The sequence below is a fragment of the Leopardus geoffroyi genome, chromosome A3 (assembly GCF_018350155.1).
Source record: "Leopardus geoffroyi isolate Oge1 chromosome A3, O.geoffroyi_Oge1_pat1.0, whole genome shotgun sequence".
Classification (NCBI taxonomy): Eukaryota; Metazoa; Chordata; class Mammalia; order Carnivora; family Felidae; genus Leopardus; species Leopardus geoffroyi.
The window spans coordinates 63592642-63619463 of NC_059336.1; the positions used below are offsets into that span (position 1 = coordinate 63592642).

Genomic DNA, 26822 nt, shown 5'->3' on the forward strand with positions numbered 1-26822 from the left:
TAATAAGTCTCTACTTTCCCCTTCCCCAGCCCTTGGCAGTCATCTTTATACTTTCTGTCTCTATGAATCTGGCCACTCTAGGTACCTCCTGTAAATGAAATCATGTAATACTTGTCCTTTGAGCCTGGCTTATTTCACTTTGCATAATGTCTTCCAGGTTCACCCATGTTGTAGGCTGCGTTAGAATTTCTTTCCTTTGTAAGGATGTTCCACTGATCTTCTTTTGTGTGTATATAACACATTATGTTGATGCATTCACCCACGGATGGATATTTGGGTCGTTTCCACCTTTTGACTGTTGTGAATAGTGCTGCTAGGAGCACTGGTGTACAAATGTCTGCTTGAGTCCCTGATTTCAAATACGCCTGGAAGTGGAATTACTGAATCATATGGTAATTCTATGTTTAATTTTTTGAGGAACCAGCATACTGTTTAACACAGTAGGAATTTTACATTTTACATTCCCACCAGCAATGCACAAGGGTTTCAATCTCTATCCTTTTAAAAAATACTTATTTTTTTTGAGAGACACCCATGAGTATGGGAGGGGCAGAGAGAGAGGGAGGGAGGAAACCCCACGCAGGCTCTGCACTGTCAGTACAGAGTCTGATGTGGGGCTCGAACCCACAAACCATGAGATCCGAATCAAAGGCTTAACCGACTGAACAACCTGGGTGCCTCCAATTGCTCTATATCCTTACCGACACTTGTTACTGTTTTGTTTTGGGTTTGGTTTCCCATAGCTATCCTAATGGGTATGCAGTAGCATCTCATTGCGGTTTTGATTTGCATTTCTGTAATGATTAGGGATGTTGGGCGTCTTTTCTTATGTTGATGGCCATCTGTACATCTTCTTTGGAGAAATGTCTATTTGAGTCCTTTGCCCATTTTTAAACCGGTTTGTTGTTGCTGAGTTTAGATTTACGTTGGACTCACATGAACACAGGTACACATTCACGTGGCAGTGGCAGTGGTGTGTGTGGTGGTCAGGGGTGTGCTTTCAGAGAGGCACCACAGTATGGCAGAAACGTGTGGCCTTGGATCTCCAGCTCTACAATTTACTAGTCATATGAACCTGTGTCTCAGCTTTCCAATCCATAAAATGGACATCATAGCATCTTCCAGGAAGGGTTGTTGTGAAGATGGCATAAATGACATAGTCCGCTGGCTGAGTCCATCAGTAAATCTGTTCTTCACCTAATGGTGTGTTGCTGCTGCTGCTCTTACTATTTTTGCTTCCCTTCTCTGGCGCATACAGTGAAATCAGATCTAAACATGACACTGTTGAACCCAACTGCTTGCAGATTCTTTGAACTGGATTATTATCAGTACAAATGAAACCTTCAGTGCCACTGGTGGTTGTAACATTTAAATACCACTAGAGAAAAGCACTGGAATAAATTAGGCTGCAACTTTGGAGGTGCCTGGGTGGCTCAATCAGTTGAGTGTCCCATTTCAGCTCAGGTCATGATCTTAATGTTCATGAGTCTGAGCCGCGCATCAGGCTCACTGCCGTCAGCGCAGAGCCCACTTCAGATCCTCTGTCCCCCTCTCTCTGTCCCTCCCCGCTCACACTTCCTTTCAAAAATAAACACATTTAAAGAAAAAATAAGGCTATGACTTTGGAGGGTGTGTGTGTGTGTTTTCTTAGAAAATTGCTGTTTTATATTTTCCTTAAGCTGTAGTGTTCTTAAATAATAAATTTCAGTATAATAGGGTTTCAAAACAGTAATTATTGTGGGTCTTCTTTAAGAGATGTTTTTGTTTTTTAGGACATTTTCTATTGTTCTTGTTCTGGATCTTTCAAAACCTAATGACCTTTGGCCCACCATGGAAAATCTGTTGCAAGCCATGAAAAGCCATGTAGATAAAATGATAATGAAACTGGGGAAGACAAATTCCAAAGCAGCCTCTGAGATGAGACAGAGGATATGGAGTAATATGCAGAAGGACCATCCGGTGAGTTGCTGTTGGGATTATTCCCGGAATCCTTAGCCCAATACATAGCTAAAGACAACATCACAAACAACTTGCTGAGATTTTTATGCGTGATTGGAAATTCATTTGATGTAGATGAACTTGTTCACTGGAAAATTATAGCAATTTGATAAAACCTCAGTGAGAGCAAAACCAGGAGAAAGATGTCTTATGTCTTCTTGGTAGACATCCACTGTGACTGTTACGGCATGTTATACCAATCAAAAGAAAGAGGGTGAAGTAGTAGTTTGATATTGATTTTATAATCTCTATAAAATGAAGATAAAAAAACAGACTGTACAAAAACTCACCTGGCAAAACTAGATGAAGCTACACATTTAAGCAAGGAGTAGAGTTTTAACAGCCTTTCTCGCCACCCTCTGCTTTACATTCATTTGGTATCTGTCCCATATTCCATGTCCTTTGATCCTCTGACAACTAATAAAATTACAAAGTTGCAATGATGGTAACACAGGTCCTTTAAATACAGTCATGAATATCATCTTCTGGAAAACCCACAGCAGTATTTGGCATTGTCCAGGGTTTATATGAGTGTGTTTTACATCACGAATATCAGGACAAAAGTAACAGCTTATGGTTCACATCTATGCAGTGTGAATGCTATAGCAACAAAAGATAATACCAAATAGTAAGAAACAAAAACGGGAAGATGGCATGTTATTTAAGAGAATAGGACAGAACATGATGGTAACTTAGGGAACTGCCATTTCTAGTTTTACACTTGAGAAATATAACTTAGTAGAAGTTAAATATTAGAACATGTCAAGCAAACAAAGTCAACATCTACGAAGAGACTAAAAAGGTGTATTTTTGGAAGTAAATAGAATTTGCTGAATACATCGTATTAAACAGTTAATTACAATAAATCAATGACATATGTTTGTTAACAGGATCGTGAATTAGTCGACCCATTTCCGATACCTCTGGTCATAATTGGAAGTAAATATGATATTTTTCAGGTAAGCTTTTCCACTTCTAGGTAAGGTGGTTGTTTATGCTTGGGACAGGAGCAAAAATAATAGTGAAATGAGAACAATGACTCTGGAAGGGAGAGGTCAAGGAGTCACACATCTTAAAGACCTGGAAAAGAGGCTATAGTTGGGAAAGTGAAAATATGTAAAGAACAATAAATACAGTGGACTGGGGATGAAGCAGTAGAATGGGGATAAGGTAGCTCAAGAAACTGAATATTTCACCCAGTCACTGAGGGAAAGGACTTCCTCCCCAACTTTTAAATTGAAGAAAGCAGAAAATTGGTTTCTTCTTATCTTTGCTTGTCAGAGAATCCCTAGGGTATTCCACACTATAAAATGTGTGCTCATATCTCAGTTCTGTTGAGCTACATGTTTAAACAAGGAAAGATCTGACAGCTATGGTTCTGGAAGGCCGCAGCTATTGTTCAACTCTCTATAGAAACAAATATCAAGGTAATGGAATCCTACTCCTCAGAGTACGTTCCAAAAAAAAAAAAAAAATCATCTATTTCCACACTTAATAATTTGTACCTTCCTGCTACAGATATTTAATTCTCTCAACTTTTTTCTTTTTAATAATGTATTTCTTCAGGATTTTGACTCTGAGAAGAGAAAGGTTATATGCAAGACACTTCGATTTGTTGCACATTATTATGGAGCATCATTAATGGTTTGTACCTTTCCTACCCTTTGGCTTGAGTAGACAGCACCAAATTTAGAAAGGTTAGCAACTTGATGCACAGTTATACATACTAATGCTTTTACTAATGCACATAATCCCCTCCTTTCCTTTCCCATTGCCCCCAAACCCTCTTGTTACAGTGTTTGATAATGTATTTCTAGAACACCCTTTGCTAGATGGCCTTCCATGTCTTTGGAGCAGTTGCTTATGCCCATAAGCCCCAGTCCATCTTAAAGAGATAAACTGGCTATTAACTTACTCATTTTTAGTTTCCCCTTAAGAATGAAAATCTGTATTTTCTTTTTTTTTTTTTTTTTAATTTTTTTTAATGTTTATTTATTTTTGAGACAGAGAGAAACAGAGCATGAACAGGGGAGGGTCAGAGAGAGAGGGAGACACAGAATCTGAAACAGGTTCCAGGCTCTGAGCTGTCAGCACAGAGCCCGACGCGGGGCTCGAACTCACGGACCGTGAGATCATGACCTGAGCCAAAGTTGGACGCTTAACTGACTGAGCCACCCAGGTGCCCCGAGAATCTGTATTTTCCTAAGAGAAAAGGGGGGGGGGGAACCCCTTAACAAAATATTATTTTTTAAACTTAAAAAAAAAGCACCGCTCTTTGTTGTAGAAGTTAAAAACATGAACTCGGGAGTCTTGCTGCCTGGGTTTGAATCTGAGGGCAACCACTTTCTAGATGTGTGATCTCAGACTGGTCACATAATCTCACTTAAGCCTCAGTCTCCAACAGGGTAAAATAGACAAAAACAGTGCCTTCTTCATAGGGTTGTTGTGAGGATAAAAGAAAGTAACGTGACATGCTCACCACAGTGCCTGAAACAAAGTGTTCCTGAATAAATGTTGCTTATTATAACTGTTATCATTACCTTCCACAGCAGGACCAAAGGATAAAGGATACCCTTTAATGCAGTAAGATATAAAAGCACTTTTATTTAAAAGAAATAGTATCTTCCCATTTGAATGGTTTCTTTTTCCCCCTAAATGAAAGTGCTCAGGGGAAGCGGGAGACTACATGGGCTAGCCCCTAGCCTTCATGGGTAGTATATTATGACTAAAGGTAACATTTTATACTTTTCAGAATACTCCAAATAAATTGCATTGTGTATTTTCTTGAAACTCAGTACCTTTTATGTTTATACTATATCTGCTTACATATTAAATTGACAGAGTACTTTGGAAGTACTCTTTTTTAGAGTTTTTTAAAAAAGTTTATTTATTTTGAGAGAGCATGCATGCGTGAGTGTGGGAGGGGCAGAGAGGGAGAGAGAATCTCAAACAGGCTCCATGTAGTCAGCGCTGACCCCGATGTGGGTCTTGATCCCACAAACCGTGAGACTATGACTTGAGCTGAAATCAAGAGACACTTAATCGACTGAGCCATCCAGGCACCCCTAATTTTTTTTTAAGTTTTTATTTATTAGAGAGAGACAGACAGACAGCACAAGCGGGGGAGGGGCAGACAGGGAGAGAGAGAATCCCAAGCAGGCTCTGTGCTGCTAGGGCAGAGCCCAACATAGAGCTCAAGCTCACGAAACTATGAGATCATGACCCAAGCCAAAACCAAGAGTCAGACGCTTAATCAGCTGAGGCACCTAGCCCCGCCCCTCCGCCCCGCCTAATTTTTTTAAAGTAATCTCTACACCCAATGTGGGGCTCAAACTCACAACCCCGAGATCAAGAGTCGCATTCTCTACTAACTGAGCCAGCCAGGCGCCCTAGAAATACTTATTTTTACTATTTCAAAAAGATATGGGAGTTTAAAAATGAATGATTCCTCCAAGATACAGAAGCAAAGACGATGGATCTTGTAGTTTCTTATTTTTACCACAAGATAAAGCCCCACAGATCTGGTTAGTTAGCTGAGGGAAATCTCTTTCTTTGAGAGCAGATCACACTTGATGATCAGTCAGGGCCCAGTCTGGTCTTAAGGGTACAAATTTAGATGAAGTCAGACTAAGGCAGGACCCAGCAGGCCTAGATGGCCCTAAATCATCAGGGTTTTCTAGGGAACGGATTTGAGAAAGGCTTCATCTCAGCTTTCAGTAAGCCTGAGGGATGAGAGGTTGGGTTAGAGGAGCACTTCTAGACCATCAAGAGAACCATACAGCTTGTCTAGCTTCCCAGACCAAGAAGACAGTAGCCAAAGTTTCAAAGCCCCATCTTTCAGTTTCACTTCAAGGAGGACAGTTTGGGGTTGCTTTACAAGATTGCCAGATCCTTTAAAAAAAAATTCAGTCAAGAAAATGGATTCACTATTATGAGCAATCTAATAAAGTTATTAAAAATAAAAATAGAAAAACATTGAGAGGTAGGACCAGATTCAGTGGAGAGCTGCCAGGATGGCTGGAGATGTAAAAATGTGATATATAAGGAGGAGGATCAAATCATCTAGAATGTGATAATGCTTTTTAAATATTCAAAGGACTGTTCCATGGAAGAGGGAATAGGTATATTCTTTGCTCTCTTAGAGTCAAGAACAAGGAATCAATAGAGTTTAGATCAAAATAAGAAAGAACTCTCTAATCCTACCATTATCTGAAAACGGAATGAACCGCTTTGGGAGGTGATGAGTTCCCATTGAGTTGATACAAGCAGAGGCTCTACAGCTATTTGAGGAGGATGTTTCAAGGCAATTGACGCAGCAGATAGGGAAGTTGAGTCAGAAAACTTCTCATGTCCTCCCAGCCCTACAGTTAGTTCTATGAAATACGTTTGTGATGAGGTATTTTCCTTTCCACACATATTCATCATCATCATGATCATCATGAAGTTGTGTTTTAAAAATTCAGTTAGTTTTTATACTTTTAAACCTTCTTTCAAAGGAAGTATTAAAATTATTTCAATTTTGAAAAGTCAATGTATTAAATTTTATATATTCACATGAATAATTTGCCTGGGAGCCTGTTCTTTTTTTTTATTATTTTGTTATTTTATTTTATTTTTGAGAGAGAGCGTGCGCGCGCGAGAGAGAGCGCATGAGTGGGGGAGGGGCAGAGAGAGAGGGAGACACAGAATCTGAAGCAGGCTCCCGGCTCCCAGCTGTCAGCACAGAGCCTAACGCGGGGCTTGAACCCACGAACTGTGAGATCATGACCTGAGCTCAAGTCGGACACTTAATCGACTGAGCCACCCAGGTGCCCGGAGAGAGTCTGTTCTTAATCCAGAATGAATCTTATCCTGAAAACTGATTTCTTTGCCTTATAAAATTCCATGTCATTTTGGTTCGTGGTTGTTTTTCCCACTTGCATACATGTTAACTATTCTTATTTGGCTGAGTAACTTTTGGTATTTCCAAAAAACAAATCTAGTCTTAAAAGATTTGTAGGGTAACCAACCACATATCCTGATTTTCACCTGATGTCTCAACTTAATTATTACTATTTTTTTTTAACGTTTATTTATTTTTTGAGACAGAGACAGAGCATGAACAGGGGAGGGGCAGAGAGAGAGGGAGACACAGAATCTGAAACAGGCTTCAGGCTCTGAGCTGTCAGCACAGAGCCCGACGCGGGGCTTGAACTCACGGACCGTGAGATCATGACCTGAGCCGAAGTCGGACGCTTAACCGACCAAGCCACCCAGGCGCCCCTCAACTTAATTATTATTTTTTTTTTTCAACGTTTATTTATTTTTGGGACAGAGAGAGACAGAGCATGAGCGGGGGAGGGGCAGAGAGAGAGGGAGACACAGAATCGGAAACAGGCTCCAGGCTCTGAGCCATCAGCCCAGAGCCCGACGCGGGGCTCAAACTCACGGACCGCGAGATGGTGACCTGGCTGAAGTCGGACGCTTAACCGACTGAGCCACCCAGGCGCCCCCCTCAACTTAATTATTAATAGTACCCACCCCCTTTCATTCTCTGAAGTGTTCTGGTTATGGTCACTCTAGTTATATACCACCACTGAGAATTTCCAGGAACTTGTTTTGCAGGCTCAAAGGCAATTCTGAAAAGTTAAATGATCATTTTAATGACTATCAGTATTGTTGAATTAGTCTGTAGCCTCCATGTTGGCCTTTTGGAAGACAGTACTATGCCCTTGGATGGAAAAGTTATTTATGATGTAAACCTTCTATTTTCTACCAACCAGATTGCATTTGGGCAATAGTTATGAGCCATATGTGGGAGTAGCCGAAATGACCAGTGCATAAACACCAGTCCCTTCCGTATCATGCACTCATAAAATGTGAAGAGCGAGTTAAAATTTATTGAGACTTCTTTATTTTCCTTTATTCAGGTTTTTTGTCTACTCAAACAAGTGTGTGTTGGGCAAATAAATAGTAATTCTGTCTGCAATTTGCACGTGTTCAAAGCCATATTTATTTTACCTGTTTCTGTGATCTGAAAGCAGAGCATATAATTTGTTCTCCTGATTTTTTTTAGTTTACCAGTAAATCAGAAGCTCTATTACTAAAAATACGTGGAGTTATCAACCAGTTAGCATTTGGCATTGACAGAAGGTACTGTTAAAATAGATTTTTTATATCTTTTTATTATTTTTTGCCAATAATAATCTCCTCTGATTATTGCTCATATCAGGCTTTTGTTTCTTGATAGGAAAGGGCCTCCAGGTGGCTCTTCTTAGAGAAATAATTTCATATTATTTCTCATTTTCTATGTTAAATATTTCTCAAATATTATAACTAAAATGTTATGTAATGCTTAAAGATTAGAATAAAATAATCATACTACTACCCTTGTTTCCCTGATTTCTTTTATTTCTGTAATCTTAGTAGCTTTCCCTGTATTATCATTTTCTTATATTGATTATAGAAATTGAATTGATAATTGTAGTATGTACATTTTTCTTAAACTTGCTCCTTTTCTTGGTTGTCATTTAAGGTAATTTGCATCTGTCACTTTTTCCCCCCATAAAGCCTTTATTAATGCCAGACTTTAATATTTGAAATAATTTAAATTGATATTCACTCATTTAGGAGCAGTGTGCTCTCTCACCAGTAGCTAGACATAAAACCTGGCTCTTGTATTTACAGTAGAGCATGGCAGGATATTCGATTGCTAAACTAAATTAGACTCTTTTTTCTTCTTATCCATGTAGCAAATCAATATGTGTGGATCAAAATAAACCACTGTTTATCACAGCAGGATTGGATTCTTTAAGTCAAATAGGTTGGTGAACTTATTAAGATTGTTCAATCTTTTTTTAATTGCTTATTGATTTTTATCCTACCCTACGTTCACTTCATCTCCAACATACCACCATTTCTGATTTCATTATCATTGCTGTTATTTCTTATGCGTTCATTTGTATACACGGTATTGATGCAACATGCATCACATTGACATATTTGGGATGGAAGGAATGTTGCACATAAGAGACTGGTTTTGGATTTCTAGTTCACTAAAAAATTTGCATGTATTTCTTTTCCCTTGCTGATTTCCAGGTATTTTTAAATTTTAGCTTGTTGGGTGTAGAAGAAAACCAGAAACATAGAGTGGTCAGGAAATTCAAAGCTACAGATTATGGGCAGTGATGAAAAATATGAGATTCCAGTGTTGGATAAACCAAAAAAGAACAGTTGTACTAATTATGTATGCTTTAATTCTTCATTATGAAAATAGCTTGCTTCAAAAATAATGGGATATATTTCCTAAACGTATGGGTATGTTAGGCTCATGAAGTGAAAAGAGTTTTTTTTGGTTTTTTGTTTTGTTTTGTTTTTTGCGAAAAGAATTGTAAGAGTTTATATAATCAAGCTCCTTATCTTCCCACAGAAGCTATTTTCATTGTGGAGGTTTGGGCCCTAGCAAACTTCTACTCTGTAGCTAGAAGTTTGGTTTTAACACTCTAGTAGATAGGAGTTTTCTTTTTTATTTCCCATCACCTATTACTCTTACTAAAGTTGACTGGACTTCAAATGTAGACCTTTGTAATGAAATTATAGATTGAATTGGAATGAAAAGAATAGAGGTGGTTAATGAGTGATCACAAAGACTTAATTTCATTAGCGGTGAGAATCACGGTACGTACTGCCAGGTAATGCCCCTGTAAATAGCTGGAGGTTGGACAAGGAACAAGAATGACTGAATTTAAAAAACAGGGAGGGTGCAAAACATAAGAGATTCTCAAATATAGAGACCAAACAGGGTTACTGGAGGGGTTTGGGGGGGGGATGGGCTAAATGGGCAAAGGGCATTAAGGACATTTGTTGTGATGAGCACTAGGTGTTATATGTAGGGGATGAATCACTGGATTCTATTGAAATCATGATTGCACTACATGCTAACTAACTTGGATGTAAAATAAATCATGGAGCTTAGACCTCATGAAAATTAAAAATTTTGGCTCTTAAAATCCCACTTGAAAAGAATAAAAAGACATGCCACATTCTGGGAGAAAATATTTTCAACTGCATATTTGACAAAGGACTAGTATCTAGAATATATAACTTAATGGTAAAAACAGAATCCAACTAAAAAATAGGCAAAAGATACGAGCGGGCATCTCACCAAAGAGGATATAGAAATGGCAAACAAGCATATGAAAAGATGTTTAATATCTTTAATCATTAGGGAAATCAAATTGAAGCCACAATTTGCTAATCAGAATAGCTCACAAAAAATAGTGACAATGCCAAATGCTGGCAAGGATACAGAGAAACTGGATACTCACATTGCTGGTGGGAATGTCAGATGGTAGTTTTCACTCTTGAAACAGTTTGACAGTTTCTTATAAAACTAAACATGCACCTACCATATGACCTAGAAATTGCATTATTGGGCATTTAAGAGAAATTAAAACTTATGTTCATATTAAAATCTGTACACAGATATTCACGGTGGCTTCATTTGTAGTAGCACCAAACTAGAAACAAGCAGAGATGTTGTTTAAAACTATGTACTATGGTATGGTATATCCATACAATAAAATACTACTCAGCAAAAAGGAGGAACAAACTGTTGATACACACAGTAATTTGGATTAATCCAAGTGTATACTGAATGGGTAAAAAGCCAATCAGGAAAGGTTCTACACAATAGGATTCTATTTAAATTTTTTGTAATGAAAAAAATGTTAGAAATGGAGGAAAGATTAATGGTGATCAGAGGTTAGGGACAGGACGGTAGGTGGGGAGGTAGAAGAGATTGGGAAGAGAGTGGTGTGGTTATAAAAGGCCAACACATAGGATCCTGAAACAATGGCACTATACAGTAAGTATCTTAACTGAGGTACTGGATGTTTACCTACAAAGGTGATAAAATTGTATAGAACTTACTACATACACACACACACACACACACACACACACACACACACACACAAATGAGGACAAACAGAAACTTAGGAAAGCTGAATTAGATTGGTGGATCGCATTAGTGTCTTTCCCACCAAAGTGGTAAAGAGGTACTGAAAGATCAACAATGTAGATGGTAGAAGAGAAAGAATTAGAAATCTCAACATTGTAGACAACTGCCAAGAAGTGGCAGCAATTTTTCAAATTGAATTATATAATCTATACATAAAGGCGTGCTCATCATAAAATGTTAAAACAGTACATAAGAATCAAGTTTGATATGGGTACTTCCAGACCACTTTTCTATATGTGTGAATGTTGTAGAAAAAACTATTTGTTTGAACATAATTATATCATTCTCTATTATTTTTAAAGTTTCCTTTTCTACTCCATGTGTGTTAGTGGTTTTTCCACAATAGTGCCACAGCTAGGTCTGTTTGGTATTTTGACTGCTGGACACAGTTACAGAGCATGGCTGTGCATAATTTAGTTTACTATGCCTTTACTGATGGACAGTTTGGTTGTGGCCAATTTTTCACGAACACTAATGATGGTGCAGTGTGAAACTGTTAATACGTGTGTGGAGGTGTTTCTGGGTTAAACACCAAAAACGGGTTTCTGGGTAATAACATACGACTTTTTTCTGTATTTACATAGGAGGTAGTAGTGCCAAATTACTTCCCCGAATTAGTTGTCCCAATTTGCATTCTAATGAGTAGCATGCAAGACAGTCTGTTTACATACAAATTCACAAACACATGAGAATACCAAACTCAGTATTTTTGCTGGACACCAGTGTACGTGTGGGGAAAGAATCACGGTTGACTCATTACTCTTGTCTCCTCTTCCTCTGGTGCTAGAATCTTGGGCAAGTGGTCTTGCTATACTGTGTTGGGGTAAATTTTAATAGCGGCTATGTTAGGGAGAAGGGAAATGACTGATCTAGGATTTATGCTTTTCTAAGTGTCATCTGTTTTATGATAGTTTGTCAAGTTTTAATCAGTGCAGTCATTTGGAGTACAACTTCCAATTCTAGGATCTCCTCCTGTTCCCGATAATGACATTGGAAAGCTTCATGCCCGTTCACCAATGGAATTGTGGAAAAAAGTGTATGAAAGGGTCTTTCCACCAAAGGTATAGATTTCTAGTTCTTTTAAAGCAAGACTTTTTTGCACTACTCAGTTATTGGGAAGTGTTCCTGAGTTTATTATGATTACTTTGCTTTCTATTCACATGCTCAAAAATCAAGTATGTGCCAAAAGTCTATTGTACACAAGGCACTGGGACTTAAAAGGTGGGCAAGACATAGCTCCCACTCCACTTTCAAATGCAGCTTGCAGGCTTCCTGAGAGGGAGAGATAGTGGCTAGAAGGAGAGGGGTGGGAGAGGGCCTGGTAGAATTTGAATGGGCCCCAATGGCTGGCTGAGGCAGGCAGTAGTCACTGGGGGTCTGGGCATGAAATGACTCGAATTGTAATTTCAGAGTATCAACACACTAAAAGACACCAAGGACCCCGCAAGAGACCCTCAGTATGCTGAAAGAGAAGTTGACGAAATGAGAATGCAGAAGGATCAGGTATTATCCTAAACACTTATTTTATTGCATCTTGAGTTTTATCACAAAATACATCTGGAATTACATAGATTTTTCTCATTTAATGTTTGTTTTTTACTTTTAAAATTATTGAGGGGTGCCTGGGTGGCTAAGTTGGTTAAGCGTCTGACTTTGGCTCAAATCATGATCTCACAGTTCATGAGTTTGAGCCTCACATTGGGCTCTGTACTGACATCTCAGAGCCTGGAGCCTGCTTTAAAATGTCTCTCTCTCTCTTGCCCCAACCCTGCTCACACTCTGTCTCTCTCCAAAAATAAACATTAAAAAAAATAATAAAATTGAAATAGCACATCTTCACTCTATAAAACAATAAAATTCTGATGTGCACAAAGAAGGAATTTAAACCACCTGCCATTCCAGCACCGAGACATGACGTAATGTTCACATACTGTTTTTGGATTCTCCCGTTTACTTTATGTTGAAGAGGGGTAGTGATTCTTACCTTGCTGTTGGGGAGACAGTTTCATAATATGCTTTTGTTTGTGGGATTGTTTAAAAGGTTTTGTTTTTTGTTAAAACATTACAAACTTAAAACTTTTCTTGTACCAGAAAAACTCAGAACTATCCAGTCTGAAACCACATAAACATAGGATCTCCCAGGAAAGCGATTAAAAATGGACACTGAATGGGGCACCTGGGTGGCTCAGTTGGTTAAGCGTCTGACTTTGGCTCAGGTCATGATCTCCTGGTTTGTGAGTTCGAGCCCCACGTTCGGCTCTGTGCTGACAGCTCAGAGCCTGGAGCCTGCTTCAGATTCTGGGTCTCCTCCTCTCTCTGCCCCTCTCCTGCTCGTTCTCTCTCAAACATTAAAAAAAGATGGAGTTACATATATGCCTAGCTAGTACCATTTGTGATACACAAGTCATGTAAGAATGCAGAAGCTGGTAAATTCATCATGACCCAATACTTAGATTTTCTTAGATTTCCTTCTGGTTTGATAAAGTGGGACACTGTGCAGAATCCAACCTTACACAAGTAGGCACTATAAATGGGATGCCCTAACAACCTCTCAGGTGGGATTTGTAGTGCTGTGTCACTCGGGACAGTCACACTGCTGTGTAACCTGAACACAACCATCCACTGGAGCAGTGACCAGAGTGATTTTCTCAGCACTAGCCTTTCACCTTCAGGGGCCCTAGAATAAGAAAGCAAAGCATTTTATTTAAACATAGTCCACAAGACTTTTGAAAACTGTGTCATGAATAGAGGGTTTCATTGCTGTAGCAAAGTGAGATGCATGATGTAGAAACAGATGACCTCATGTAACCTTTATTATGTGTGCAATTGACTAAAGATTAGTTGGAAGTCATCGTGAATTAGTATCTAGGAGTCAATGACTTAACTGCTGTTGTTATGTTTATGTCACATAGTTTGATCTCTTTTATTACATTTATATGCACAGGTATTATAAAAGGGCTGGGATGTTTCTCAGCATCATGACTTTTTACATTCAGATCCATCTTCCCGGACCTAAAACCGAAGGAATTTGGAGTGGAGCTGGAAAGCAACCCCACAATACCTAGCATTCTTCACTATTAACACAGCCTATGAAAGAATTCGTCTGTTAGGTGAAAATCTAGCCAGTTGTCCTCAGCTCTTTCTTCACGTTGCTGTTTTCTTGCTCTTTTTTAAGCTTATCCTGAGAGAGTAAGTGTGAGTGGGGAGAGGGACAGAGAGAGAGGGAGAGAAAGAATCTAAAGCAGATTCTGCACTGTCACTAGAATGCCCCATTCAGGGTTTAGTCTCACCGTGAGCTCATGACCTATGCTGAAATCAAGAGTCTGACGCTTAACTACAGCCCCAGTTTTTTTCCTTTGTTCATTTCTTAAATTCCACATGAGTGAAATCATATGGTATTTATCTTTCTCTGACTTGTTTCACTTAGCATTACACTCTCTAGCTCCATCCATGTTGTTGCAAATGGCAAGATTTCATTCTGTCTTTGGCTGAGTAATACTGTGTATATACCACATCTTTTTTATTTTTTTAATGTTTATTTCTGAGACAGAGACAGAGCATGAGCAGGGGAGGGTCAGAGAGAGAGAGAGAGACAGAATCTGAAGCAGGCTCCAGGCTCTAAGCTGTCAGCACAGACCCTGAACATGGGACTCAAACCCAATAACTGTGAGATCATAACCTGAGCTAAAGTTGGACACTCAACCGACTGAGCCACCCAGGCGCCCTTAAAACTTTAGAGGTTCTTGAGACAAATTGAAAACCTTTCTTAGTTTTGTGTTCACTTTTAAAATGGCTTTCTAAAGTAGCCGTGAAGAACTGCAGTGTAAGGAAAATCTTACTTGTTCTTCCTTTAAAGCATCATATTATTTTGAATTCCTATGACAGCAGTACTGAAGGTCTTGTGGATATGGTGAGTTGTGTATCACACCAGTCATTCTTTATTTTCCCTGACATGACCTGTGTGACCAGCCCAATTCTTCTCTCAGTTTGCTGTCTGCAGAAGGGAGGTATCTCTAGCAAAGAATTTTAAACAATGTCCTCACCCTTACCATTGGTAAAAATAATTCAGTGCTTGCAGTTAAAAACAAGATAACTGATTTCTGTTTATTCCTTGGGAGTTAAACATCTTTGAACTCTTTGATAACTGATGAACTGAATTAATTTCCTTTAAAAAAAAAAAAAAAACAAAAAACCAAGCTGTAAAGACTACTTTGGAGTTGTGATCTAAACACTAAGTCTTCAGTTTTAAAAGTTTTAACATTTAAATTGAAACAACTTGAGTACAGGTATGAAAGAGACAATCTGCAGTTTTTCTGAAAATGAGAATGGAATTTTCTTTTCATAGGAACTGTGAACTTCAATTATGTTAGCCAAAGGGCAGTGGTTGCCTTATCTTGTAGAGTAACCACTTTTCGCTCATCTGAAATAATCTTTGTACAGTTATTGAGACAAGGAACAACAAGAGGCCAGGAGGCAATCCCCTTAGGGATGATCCCTTTGCATATCAATCATCTCATGCAGGGTATCCACCCATACTGGATTTTATGAATTGTCAAAGTAACATATACTTGGTGGTGGGGAAAAAAACCCTCAAAAGACATAGAAGTATATAACATAGAAAGTGGAAGTATCCTATCCTCTCTCCACCGATCTGCTTTCTTCGTGTGACACATAGGACTGCTGTTACTTTTGCCGGATGCCCATGAAGCCATGTGCGAATGAGCACTGAGGTCTTCCCTTACTGGGAAAGTTGCCTTCATGTGTGCGCCAATATACACAGTGCAGTGAATATCCTTCTGTTTACGTTCTTGCACTCTTCTCTATTATTCTGTGAGACACATTTTGAAAGGTACAAGCACTGGGTCAAAGGATATATACATTTTAAATACAGATATTTTGCTGACTTCAACAGTTTTGACAAATAGGAAACAAAAAATAAGATCACTTTTAAATAAAGTATGACAAATCCATTTAATAGTTGAAAGACAATTTATATGTATATATAGTATGTAATTTCGTCTTTAAGAAGTGGATCTCTAAAGTGTTGCTTAGGCTACACAGAAACACTGAAGACTACATTTCTAGAAAAACCTAATTGTAAGAATTTACAGAATTGTCCAGAAATTTTGAAAATGATAATACCACAAAGGATATACTGTCATATCTAAAAGATGCTAAGGCAGCATTAAGGCGCCTAGTTTAATTTTTAAAGTTTTTCTCTTCAAGTAATACATATTTTTGTTTTAGGAACTGGAACAATACAAAAGAAGTTCCTCCATGTCTTGGAAACAAATTGAGCTTGATTCTTGAACATAATTCAACTATAGTGTATTTATTTATTCTTTCCCAAATACAAGTAAGTTTATTTTATTAATTAGCTATTATGGTAATAAGTGAAGAAAGTTAAGATGTCTAATTTGTTAAAGGAAAAGTGGAATTTCTTGTATTAGTGCAACTCTCTGGATACTTTTAAGTCTATAAAAAGGGGGAAAAGTTGTGTAATTACATGCAGTATTTTTTTTTTAAATAAAAAGAATCTTCTGCCTGCCTCTAATGTGTTTATCTAGTATGTACTCAGTTCAGCATTTATAGGTTTCTGCTTATATGGTTTGAGGACTGTGAAAGCGAGAGCCTTTAGTAACAGTTACGAGTGTGAGTTTAAGCATTTATATTAGACACATTCCTTCTTGAAGTATGTTCTCAGGTATGTCTGATAGGAAACCAGAATCAGGGTCACATGCACAGGTGCTATCATTTAATTCTGAAACACAGGCACAAGAAGCACCTGAAGTAAACTATTAGGGGGGAGAGAGAGACCACAAAGGGGGGGGGTGGCAGAGAAAGAGAGAATCCCAAGCAAGCTCCACATGGAGCCTGACGTAGGTCTCAATCCCACAATCCTGGGATCACGACCCAATCCCAAATCAAAAGTCTCAACTGACTGAGCCACCCAGAACCCTCTGAAGTATCTATTTAAAATGCACATTCCTGGAGCTCCTGGGTGGCTCAGTCTGTTAAGTGTCTGGCTCTTGATCTCGGCTCAGGTCATGATCCTGTGAGATTGAGCCCCATATCGGGCTCTGCACTGACAGTGTGAACCCTGCTTGGGATTCTCTCTCTGCCCCTCCCCCCGCTCACTCTCTCAAAATAAATAAATGAACTTAATAAATAAAATGCACATTCCTGACTCCCCACACCCAGAGTTCCTGAATCAGTGGGTCTGGAATGGGGTACAGTAATCTGCATTTTTAATCAGCACCTCCAATGATTCTGACATAGTTATTATGAATATAACTTTTTGAAGAACAGGTAAATTTAAGGAGATATGTTATTAGTAAGCAGGCCAAAGCTTCATGAACTGGTAATAACAGATCATTTCCAAGGTGAAAGAGCCTTTACGAAGCTTTCTCGAGCCTATGAATTTGTGTGTCTGCTAGCCAAGTTCAATTTGGAGTAAGCAGAATTACTGTCATTAACCAGGAAAGTCACTGAGTCTGTGTTCTTCCCCTTCCATTATAAAATATGTTTGCTCTAATATACCATACCCAGCTTCAAATAAGCACACTAACCCCAAGAACACCAAAATTGATGAGCGGTATCTGAGTGGATAGCAAAATACCTGATCACTGCAGTGAAGTAAGACTTCATCAACTAGTTGCAATGCATGTGGGTCCAGCCCTCTTAACAACAGGATTTTTAGCATGTTTCTGAAGAACCTCAGTCTTAGGAGCAGACAGGCACCCTGACTGAGTACTGTGGAGAAAGAGCTCCCTTTAATAGTGAACATTATAATCTCAGAAACATCACTGACTTGGTGGGAAGAAACAGCCTATTCCACAATAATAATAGAAATTTCTATTATATAATTTGATTGTCTTACACATCACTGTCCATTTTTGACTTAAGACACAGACTGTCGCATGTTGAAAGTCACTGTGTTCTTCTAAGGTGGTATCACTAACATTTAATAGCTTGAAGTCACATGCTATGTCAATTTTCCAAATGTTTCTGAGCTAGAATGAAATTCATCTGCATATGAATAGTAGAAATGTTTCCACTTACAGTGCACACCCATATCTTTAGTAAGTTGAAATCAGAAATTTCAAAAGAGGTTCCTGTGGGACTCTCTTTGAACTACTTTAGTAGATTATCATCTCCAGAATTATCTATAACTGATGTGACATATATAATCTGTAAGGCATTATGTAACTATTACACCATAATCATCAGTGTCAAAGACCTTTTACAAAAATTGACAATACTATTCTGGTAATTTGCCAATGTCTCCAGATCCTTAAATACTATTCTAAGAAACAGAATTTTACTATGGTCTCCTTAATGAAATGATCTTTTCTACCATAATGTAAGACATTTCAAATGCTATAATTTATCATTCTTTACAAGTTAGGTTACAGCAATTGAACAAGTTCATGTACTCACTAAGATGGTCTCCCTTGGAGTTACCATGGTAACACTGAGACAGTGTCTTTTCAGCCTTGTGCATGAATTACTTGACAATCAATCAGAAAGATAGTACAGAACTCATTTTTAATCATCTATATACATCATTTCATCCCGAAAAATATGTAAAATAAGTGTATTTGTATTTATCAGCATTCTTTCCCTTTACAATTCAAGAATCTGAATTCCACATGTGTAACCTGGTTCTTCTTAAATGTTATGTCAGTTGAACATCTTTTCTGTATGGACTTTAATACTTGCTCTCTAGCCTTAAAGATGCCATTACTCAATGCATACACTTTATCTAGTAACATACACAAGTGAAAAGTGGAAAAATAGCAAACTCATCTTTAAAAACATTACCAGAGGTTTGTCTGGTATGTGATGTTCTCAGTTCAGCCCATTCCTAGTTTTTCATTTTAACTACCCCCAAAAAATCACCAGGTGCTCTGTTTCAGGGGTCTTCATCATCCAGCATCTGCCTAACATCCTTTTAATGTGGTTGAGTAACTCAGCCCCCTCATGTAGGTTTTTAAATGATAATGAAAGAATTCCTACCTAATTCTGCATGATGCTTGCTTTAGTCAAACCCACAATTCTCTTTTCTGTTATTTACAGTGAGTGATCATTCACATGTCGTCTTCTTACCAAATCTTGTATCAAGTGTAAGCCTAATTTTTTTTGTTTGTAAGCATAATTTTTTAACTGATGTATTTTTCTGCATCTGGAACAAAGAAAAATAGTCTCACCAGTCTCCCATAACTTTATGAATTCTTGATATTTACATATTTGGACCAGCTCAGTCACAATTTCCAAATATCACATGTCCCTGCAAGTTGGAATATCATGACCTGTGTGGATCTGAGGGGCACAGATGGGAGTTTTAATGTTTAAAAGACTTTATATTATCAAGAAACATGTGACTTTCTTAGTTTAGACATTCCAAGTAGTCATGCACATTTGGGGCGTAAGGTCCATTTTTGCAGCAATGTTCTTTACTATCTGCTAATGAGATGATCCCTTACTTTAAAAACAACTATTCCTAGGATAACAAGAACTGGGATAAAGGCATACAAAATCAGAAAGTTTGTCGTGAATCTGGATGTTGCACCTGGGCAGGTTCTCTCAATGAATTGAATTCCTTGAGTGAAGGCACACATCGGATTAGTTGTCACAGAACCATTTGAGCTGCCTGCCAGGAAGATTGACAGTGTCAGATATGATGCTTCCCAGGTAATTTAATCAACAAGTATTTACCAACTGTCTGCTAAGTATCTTTTGTCATGAAAGATATAGGACATTTTAGAGAATCCAGAATTCATTATTAGATGAAGCAATAGTGGGTGCTCTGGGTCCTGGCTTCATTTGAAGATGGAAATGGGTTTGTTTCCATTTGGGGTATAAACTCATTATCATAGTACTGATAAAAATCATGATCTCTTATGATCACCTAGTACTGAATATCCTAAGGTTAGATGTTACCACCTAAAAATATCTAAAATAGCTACTAAATTCTGCCCTGTTCTTTAGCTGTTTTCACAAAGTGGCCTGGGATTTCCATGGCCAGAAGGACCTTACTATGTTCCCACTGCCTCTCATGGGATTAGGAAAACAGACTTTTGCCAAAAATGGCTTTACTCAGCTATATATATATTACATACATTTTAGGAAGGAAGCCACTGCAATTTGCTTCAATCTGTTCTGTTCAGTAGGTATAGAAACTGACTCCATCCAGAGTATACAGGGATTTACCTCAGCATACATTAGGTCTCTCTTTTTTTTTTTTTGAAGATTTTATTAAGTAATCTCTACACCCAATGTGGGACTCAAATCCACAACCCCGAGATCAAGAGTCACATGCTCTTTTTTTTTTTTTTTTAATTTTTTTTTTTTTAACGTTTATTTATTTTTGAGACAGAGAGAGACAGAGCATGAACGGGGGAGGGGCAGAGAGAGAGGGAGGCACAGAATTGGAAGCAGGCTCCAGGCTCTGAGCCATCAGCTCAGAGCCCGACGCGGGGCTCAAACTCGTGGATCGTGAGATCGTGACCTGAGCCGAAGCCGGATGCTTAACCGACTGAGCCACCCAGGCGCCCGAGTCACATGCTCTTCTGACTGACCCATCCAGGCACCCCAGGGCTATCATTTTCTACAAACAAAAGAGTGGCCTTAAGCTATTGGCCTTTGACAGGTGACTAACTTGACTTTTATTTTAAAAATCAAAGAAACTGGGGCGCAGTTAAGCACCCAACTTCGGCTCAGGTCATGATCTCACAGTTTGTGAGTTCGAGCCTCGTGTTGGGCTCTGTGCTGATAGCTCGGAGCCTGGAGCCTGCTTCACATTCTGTGTCTCCCTCTCTCTCTGCCCCTTCCCTGCTCATGCTCTGTCTCTGTCTCAAAAATAAATAAACATTAAAAAAAACAATTTTTTTTAAAAATCAAAGAAACAGACTTTTATTTCAAAACAGGTTTTAAATCTATTATAAAATATAGCTTTTGTTTAAAAAATACATTTCCTCAGGGAATTGCTTCCTCGGAGGAGTATGTAAAAAAGATTATATTCCAAAATAGAGTACTTACCACAAATGAAATTCTGTCCATAAAACTCATTGACTATAAGAATCTCAGAGCAGTATTTTTGGAATGTAAAGTAACTGAGGATTTTAAAAGGAAGGGACATTTCTTCTGTGTTTCTGAAGAGAAAGAAATAGAGATGAAATTCAATAGGCTCTGGTAATAGTCCCACCAAATGAAAAGAAAGACAACCCTCATTTTACATTTCCCGTTATGAATATAGTTTTTATCTCTCATTATAAAAATTGCACTCACTATACAAAACATCAAACAATACTGAGAAGTACAAAGAAATACCACTGCCCAGAAATAACCATGGTTAATATTTTGATATATGTAATGTGTGTACGTATGTTTATAAAATTTTACATAATTGGAATCATATTCTTCATGCTCTTTTCTAACCTGCTTTTTTCAACCAAACATATGTCAGACAGCCTTCCAAGTCAGTAAGCATAGCACTCCATCATTTTTAATTATAGCTCGGTGGTCCATTATAGTAGAAACCTTAATTTAACAATCCCCTGATGATGGATTGGTGTCTAATTTTTTTTTTTGATAAGCACCACTGATATAAACATGAAAGAGAAAACACACCTAACACATCACTTTAAAGGAGGATATTTGTGATTAAACAAAGATTTGAAGGAGCTAGTGTGTGAAGTGAAAATTAACTGTAAGAGGAGAGGATGGAGGGAGCAAGCAGACACTCATTGTGAAAATGAACTCTGTCCCCTCGGTTCAGTCTATTTCAGGAGAAACTCCATGCTGACCTTATGGCCTCCTTTGTCCACTATATAACTTCTGTCAATCAAAAAATATGTAATAAATTCTATATGCAAGGCACTAGTTCTAAGTGCTTGAGGAATTCAAAAGAAATTTCCCCTAGAGAACTCACAGTGTAATTGGGGACACAGAATATATACCCTTAAGACTATAAAAATACACAGTGGTAAACGATTTGTGCCAAGTATAAAAATCTAGCACCACATATCCATGACATTCTCATACTTAGTATTTATGTGTGTTTTTTTTTTTTTTAACCTATTCTCAAGGGACTCCCAACTCCCATGACTTTGAGTTACTGGCAATATTCTAAGGCACAAAATTGAATTCGCCAACTTAGAGGCTGCTAATTGGAAAGGACAGGCAGGAATCCGGGGAGGAAGGAGGGAAGAGGAAGGACACTCCAGGAAGGAAGGGTGGCATGAGCACAGGCATGTCAAGGACTGCACATGGGACTCAAGGGCCAGAAGGGCTAGAACAGAGGCTATGAAGCCATGGGAGCTGGGTTTGGAATGACAGCCAGGCCTTTCAGTGAGCTGACACTGAAAGACCATGAAAATAGTGTTTTAAGGTAATTAATGTGGCACCAGCAAGTAGAAGGGACCAGAATAAGGGCAGATTAAGAAAAGCAGAAAAGCAAAAGGGAGGTTACAGCAGTAGTTCATGTATGAGATGACAAAGGCCTGCAACAGGATGATGGCATGACAGGCTGATTGCTCAGCTAGCCAGAGGGTTACCTCCTTGAGGTAGGAACCGTGTGCCTTCATCTTGCAGTGCACTACACAGGGTGAAACAGAAGTAAAGGCTCCACATGCATTTGTGATTTGACAGCAAAGAAGAAACCCAACAGAAGTTGGTGACTGATCCAGTATGTACACAGTCCAAGGAGAGAGCAGTCATTCATTCATTCACTCAATTCAGCAAATATTTTTTGCCAACCTGTTTGGTTCAAGGCCTTGGGCTGGCCACTGAGAACTATAATGATGAATGAGGCATTGCTGCTGCCCTCAAGAGGATGCCATCCTTTTAAAGGAAGGATGCAAAGAAACTGAATCAGTTATCAAAAGTCTCCCAACAAAGTCATAGGCCAGATGGCTTCCCAAGGGAATTCTACCAGACATTTAAAGAAGAGTTAATACCTGTTCTCCTCAAACTGTTCCAAAAAATAGAAATGGAAGGAACACTTCCAAACCCCTTCTATGAAGCCAGCATTACCTTGATTCTAAAATCAGACAAAGACCCCACTAAAACGGAGAATTACAGGCCAATATCCCTGATGAATCTGGATGCAAAAATTTTCAACAAGATATTAGAAAATTGAATTCAACAGTACATTAAAAGAATTATTCACCATGATCAAGTGGGATTTATTCCTGGGTTACAGGGCTGGTTCAGTATTTGCAAATCAATCAACATAAGACACCACATTAATAAAAGAAAGGATAAGAATCATATGATCCTTTCAGTAGATGCAGAAAAAGCATTTAAAAAATACAGCATCTTTCTTGATAAAAATCCTCAAGAAAGTAGGAATAGAAGGAACATACCTTAACATCATAAAAGCCATATATGAAAGGCCCACAGCTAATATCATCCTCAATGGGGAAAAACTGAGAGCTTTCCCCCTGAGATCAGGAACACGACAGGATGTCCACTCTGACCACTGTTGTTCAACATAGTACTGGAAGTCCTAGCCTCAGCAATCAGACAACAAAAAGAAATAAAAGGCATACAAATCATCAAGGAAAAAGTCAAACTTTCACTCTTTTCAGATGACATGATACTCTACATGGGACACCCAAAAGACTCCACCAAAAAACTGCTAGAACTGATACAAGAATTCAGCAAAGTCGCAGGTACAAAATCGGTGTACAGTAATCAGCTGCATTTCTATATGCCAGTAATCAATCAGCAGAAGGAAATATCAAGGAATCAATCCCATTTACAGTTGCACCAAATACTATAAAATACCTAGGAATAAACCTAACCAAAAGTAAAGGATCTGTACGCTGAAAACTACAGAAAGTGTACGAAAGAAACTGAAGACGACACAAATAAATGGAAAAACATTCCAGCTCATGGATTGGAAGAACAAATACTGTCAAAATGTCAATACTACACAAAGTAATCTACACATTCAGTGCAATCCCTATCAAAATAACAACAGCATTCTTTACAGAGCTAGAGCAAAAAATCCTAAAATTTGTATGGAACCAGAAAATATCCCAAATAGCCAAATTAATGTTGAAAAACAAAACTGAAGTGGGAGGCATCACATTTCTAGACTTTAAGCTGTATTACAAAGCTGTAATCATCAAGACAGTATGGTACTGGCACAAAAACAGACACATAGATCAATGGGATAGAATACAGAACCCAGAAATGGACCCACAAATATATGGCCAACTCATCTTCAACAAAGCAGGAAAGAGTATCCAATGGAAAAAAAGCCTCTTAAGCAAATAGTGCTGGGAAAACTAAACAGCAACATACAAAAGAATGAAACTGGACCATTTTCTTACACCATACACAAAAATAAATCCAAAATGGATGAAAGACCTAACTGTGAGACAGGAAAGTCATCAAAATCCTACAGGAGAAAACAGGCAGCAACCTCTTTGACCTTGGACGCAGCAACTTCTTACTTGACATGTCTCCAGAGGCAAGGGAAATAAAAGTAAAAATGAACTACTGGGACCACTTCAAGATAAAAAACCTTCTGCACAGCTAAGGAAACAATGAACAAAACTAAAAAGCAACTGAAGGGATGGTAGAAGATATTTGTAAATAACATATCAGATAAAGGGTTAGTATCCAAAATCTATACAGAACTTCCCAAACTCAACACCCAAAAAACAAATAATCCAGTGAAGAAATGGGCAAAGGACACAAATACACATTTTTCAAAAGAAGACATCCAGATGGCTAACAGACACATGAAAAGACGCTCAACATCGCTCATTGTCAGGGAACTACAAATCAAAACCACAATGAGATACTACCTCACACCTGTCAGAATGGCTAAAATTAACAACTCAGGAAACAACAGATGTTGGTGGAACCCTTGTTCACTGCTGGTGGGAATGCAGATTGGTGCAGCCACTCTAGAAAACACTATGTAGGTTCCTCAAAAAATTAAAAATAGAACTACCTTATGACCCAGCAATTGCACTACTAGGAATTTATCCAAAGGATACAAAAATGCTGATACAAAGGGGCACATGCATCCCAATGTTTACTACAGTGCTATCAACAATAGCCAAATTATGGAAAGAAACCAAATGTCCACTGACTGATGAATGGATAAAGAAATGTGTGTATGTATATGTATATGTATATAGTATATATATATATCATATGTATATCTTTACCACATCTACACACACACACACACACACACACACACACACACACACACAGGAATACTACTCAGTGATGAAAAAGAATGAAATCTTACCATTTTCAACAATGTGGATGGAACCAGAATGTATTATGCTAAGCGAAATAAGTCAGAGAAAATCAAATACCATGATTTCACTAACATGTGGAATTTAAGAAACACAACAGATAAACATAGGGGAAGGGAAGGAAAAATAAGATAAAAACAGAGAGGGAGGCAAACCATAACAAAGTTTTAAACACAGAAAACAAGCTGAGGGTTGCTGGAGGGGAGGTGGGTAGGGGTATGGCCTAAATGGGTAATGGGCATGAAGGAGGGCACTTTTCGGGATGAACACTGGGTGTCAAATGTAAGAGATGAATCACTGGGTTCTACTCCTGAAACCAAGACTACACTGTATTATAACTAACTTGAATTTAAGTTAAAAAAAAAAAAAAAAACAGAGGTGTCTGGGTAGTTCAGTCGGTTAAGTGTCTGACTCCAGTTCAGGTCATGATCTCACAGCTTGTGAATTCAAGCCCCATGTCAGGCTCTGTGCTGACAGCTCACAGCCCGAAGCCTGCTTCAGATGCTGTGTCTCCCTCTCTCTCTGCCTCTCCCCCCCACTCATGCTGTCTCTCTCAAAAATAAATAAACATTAAACAAATTAAATTTAAAAAAAAAAAAAAAGGAAGGAAGGCTGCAACCTAAGCGGCACTTGACAGGCTCCCAGAGAGCTGATCTAGCCAAGGGACCAGCAGAGAGGCTTCGTGCAGGTGGCAAACGGAGTCAAATGGATCCATGAAAGACACAGAGGACAATCAGGCTACATTATAGAAGCCCCTGGAGTACTTTAGAGAGGAAGGAAACACAGATCTAAATTTACTGACATGGGACTGTCCAACATTATACTGTTAAATGCATCCTTAACTCCTCTACAACAGCATAATCTCATTTCTATTAAAGATTATATAAAAGTCTAACAAGATACACAACAAAATTTAACTGAAGGTTGCAATACTTCAGGTAACTTTTAGTCTTCCTTATGCACTTCTGTATAGTGTACATTTTTCCCCCAAGAACGTGCATTATTTTGTAAGCAGAAAGAACAAAGCTACTTCTGTTTGTGTTTAAAGGAGGAGACAGCCAAAAATGGAAATGTTGCGGGCAGTCAGTCAGGAAAGGTGATGACTTGGAAAAATGTGAACTTTATGATTAGGAGGTTGATGTGGTCCTTGAAGAGCAGATTTTCATTTCAGTGATGGGAGTGGAACCCAGGTGAAACCTTGGGATATTGAGGTTTTGCAAAAACCCCCAGAGTCTTTGGTAATGTTGGCCACTGCCTCTCTTTCAAACAATGAATTCCCTTTTCCAACAAACCAAATACACAAAATAGTGCCAGAAGGACTGGAATATGTAATGACTCAAATATTCAAGTGGAGATCCTGCCCAAGGTGGGTCTATACCTTGCTGGCTTGATTGCATACCCTTGGGGTGATTTGACTTGAACATTTTTTATACATGCTAACAATCCACTTAAGCAGCACAAATACAGTGTAATAATGCTGGTGTAAAAATAATCCTCTTTGATCAAAACCAGCTCACTTCACTTTGTAACACTTC

At 38.4% G+C, this 26822-nt stretch overlaps 2 protein-coding genes across 4 annotated transcripts in view; one reads left to right on the forward strand and one right to left on the reverse strand.

Annotated features, from left to right (window-relative positions):
* Positions 1 to 19731, forward strand: part of DYNC2LI1 (dynein cytoplasmic 2 light intermediate chain 1) — a 42366-nt gene extending 22635 nt beyond the window's left edge. The window contains exons 6-14 of the mRNA XM_045445885.1: positions 1773 to 1959; positions 2889 to 2957; positions 3565 to 3642; positions 8054 to 8130; positions 8730 to 8800; positions 11963 to 12060; positions 12410 to 12502; positions 16247 to 16355; positions 19507 to 19731. Of these exons, the coding sequence (XP_045301841.1) occupies positions 1773 to 1959; positions 2889 to 2957; positions 3565 to 3642; positions 8054 to 8130; positions 8730 to 8800; positions 11963 to 12060; positions 12410 to 12502; positions 16247 to 16309 (736 nt within the window). The 3' untranslated portion in view covers positions 16310 to 16355; positions 19507 to 19731. The remainder of the gene's footprint in view (positions 1 to 1772; positions 1960 to 2888; positions 2958 to 3564; positions 3643 to 8053; positions 8131 to 8729; positions 8801 to 11962; positions 12061 to 12409; positions 12503 to 16246; positions 16356 to 19506) is intronic.
* ABCG5 (ATP binding cassette subfamily G member 5) overlaps positions 18529 to 26822 on the reverse strand; it is a 32891-nt gene continuing 24597 nt past the window's right edge. For all 3 annotated transcript variants that reach the window (XM_045445884.1, XM_045445883.1, XM_045445882.1), the window contains 2 exons: positions 21041 to 21153; positions 18529 to 19652 (listed from right to left, as the gene is read on the reverse strand). In XM_045445884.1, the coding sequence (XP_045301840.1) occupies positions 19459 to 19652; positions 21041 to 21153 (307 nt within the window). In that variant the 3' untranslated portion in view covers positions 18529 to 19458. The remainder of the gene's footprint in view (positions 19653 to 21040; positions 21154 to 26822) is intronic.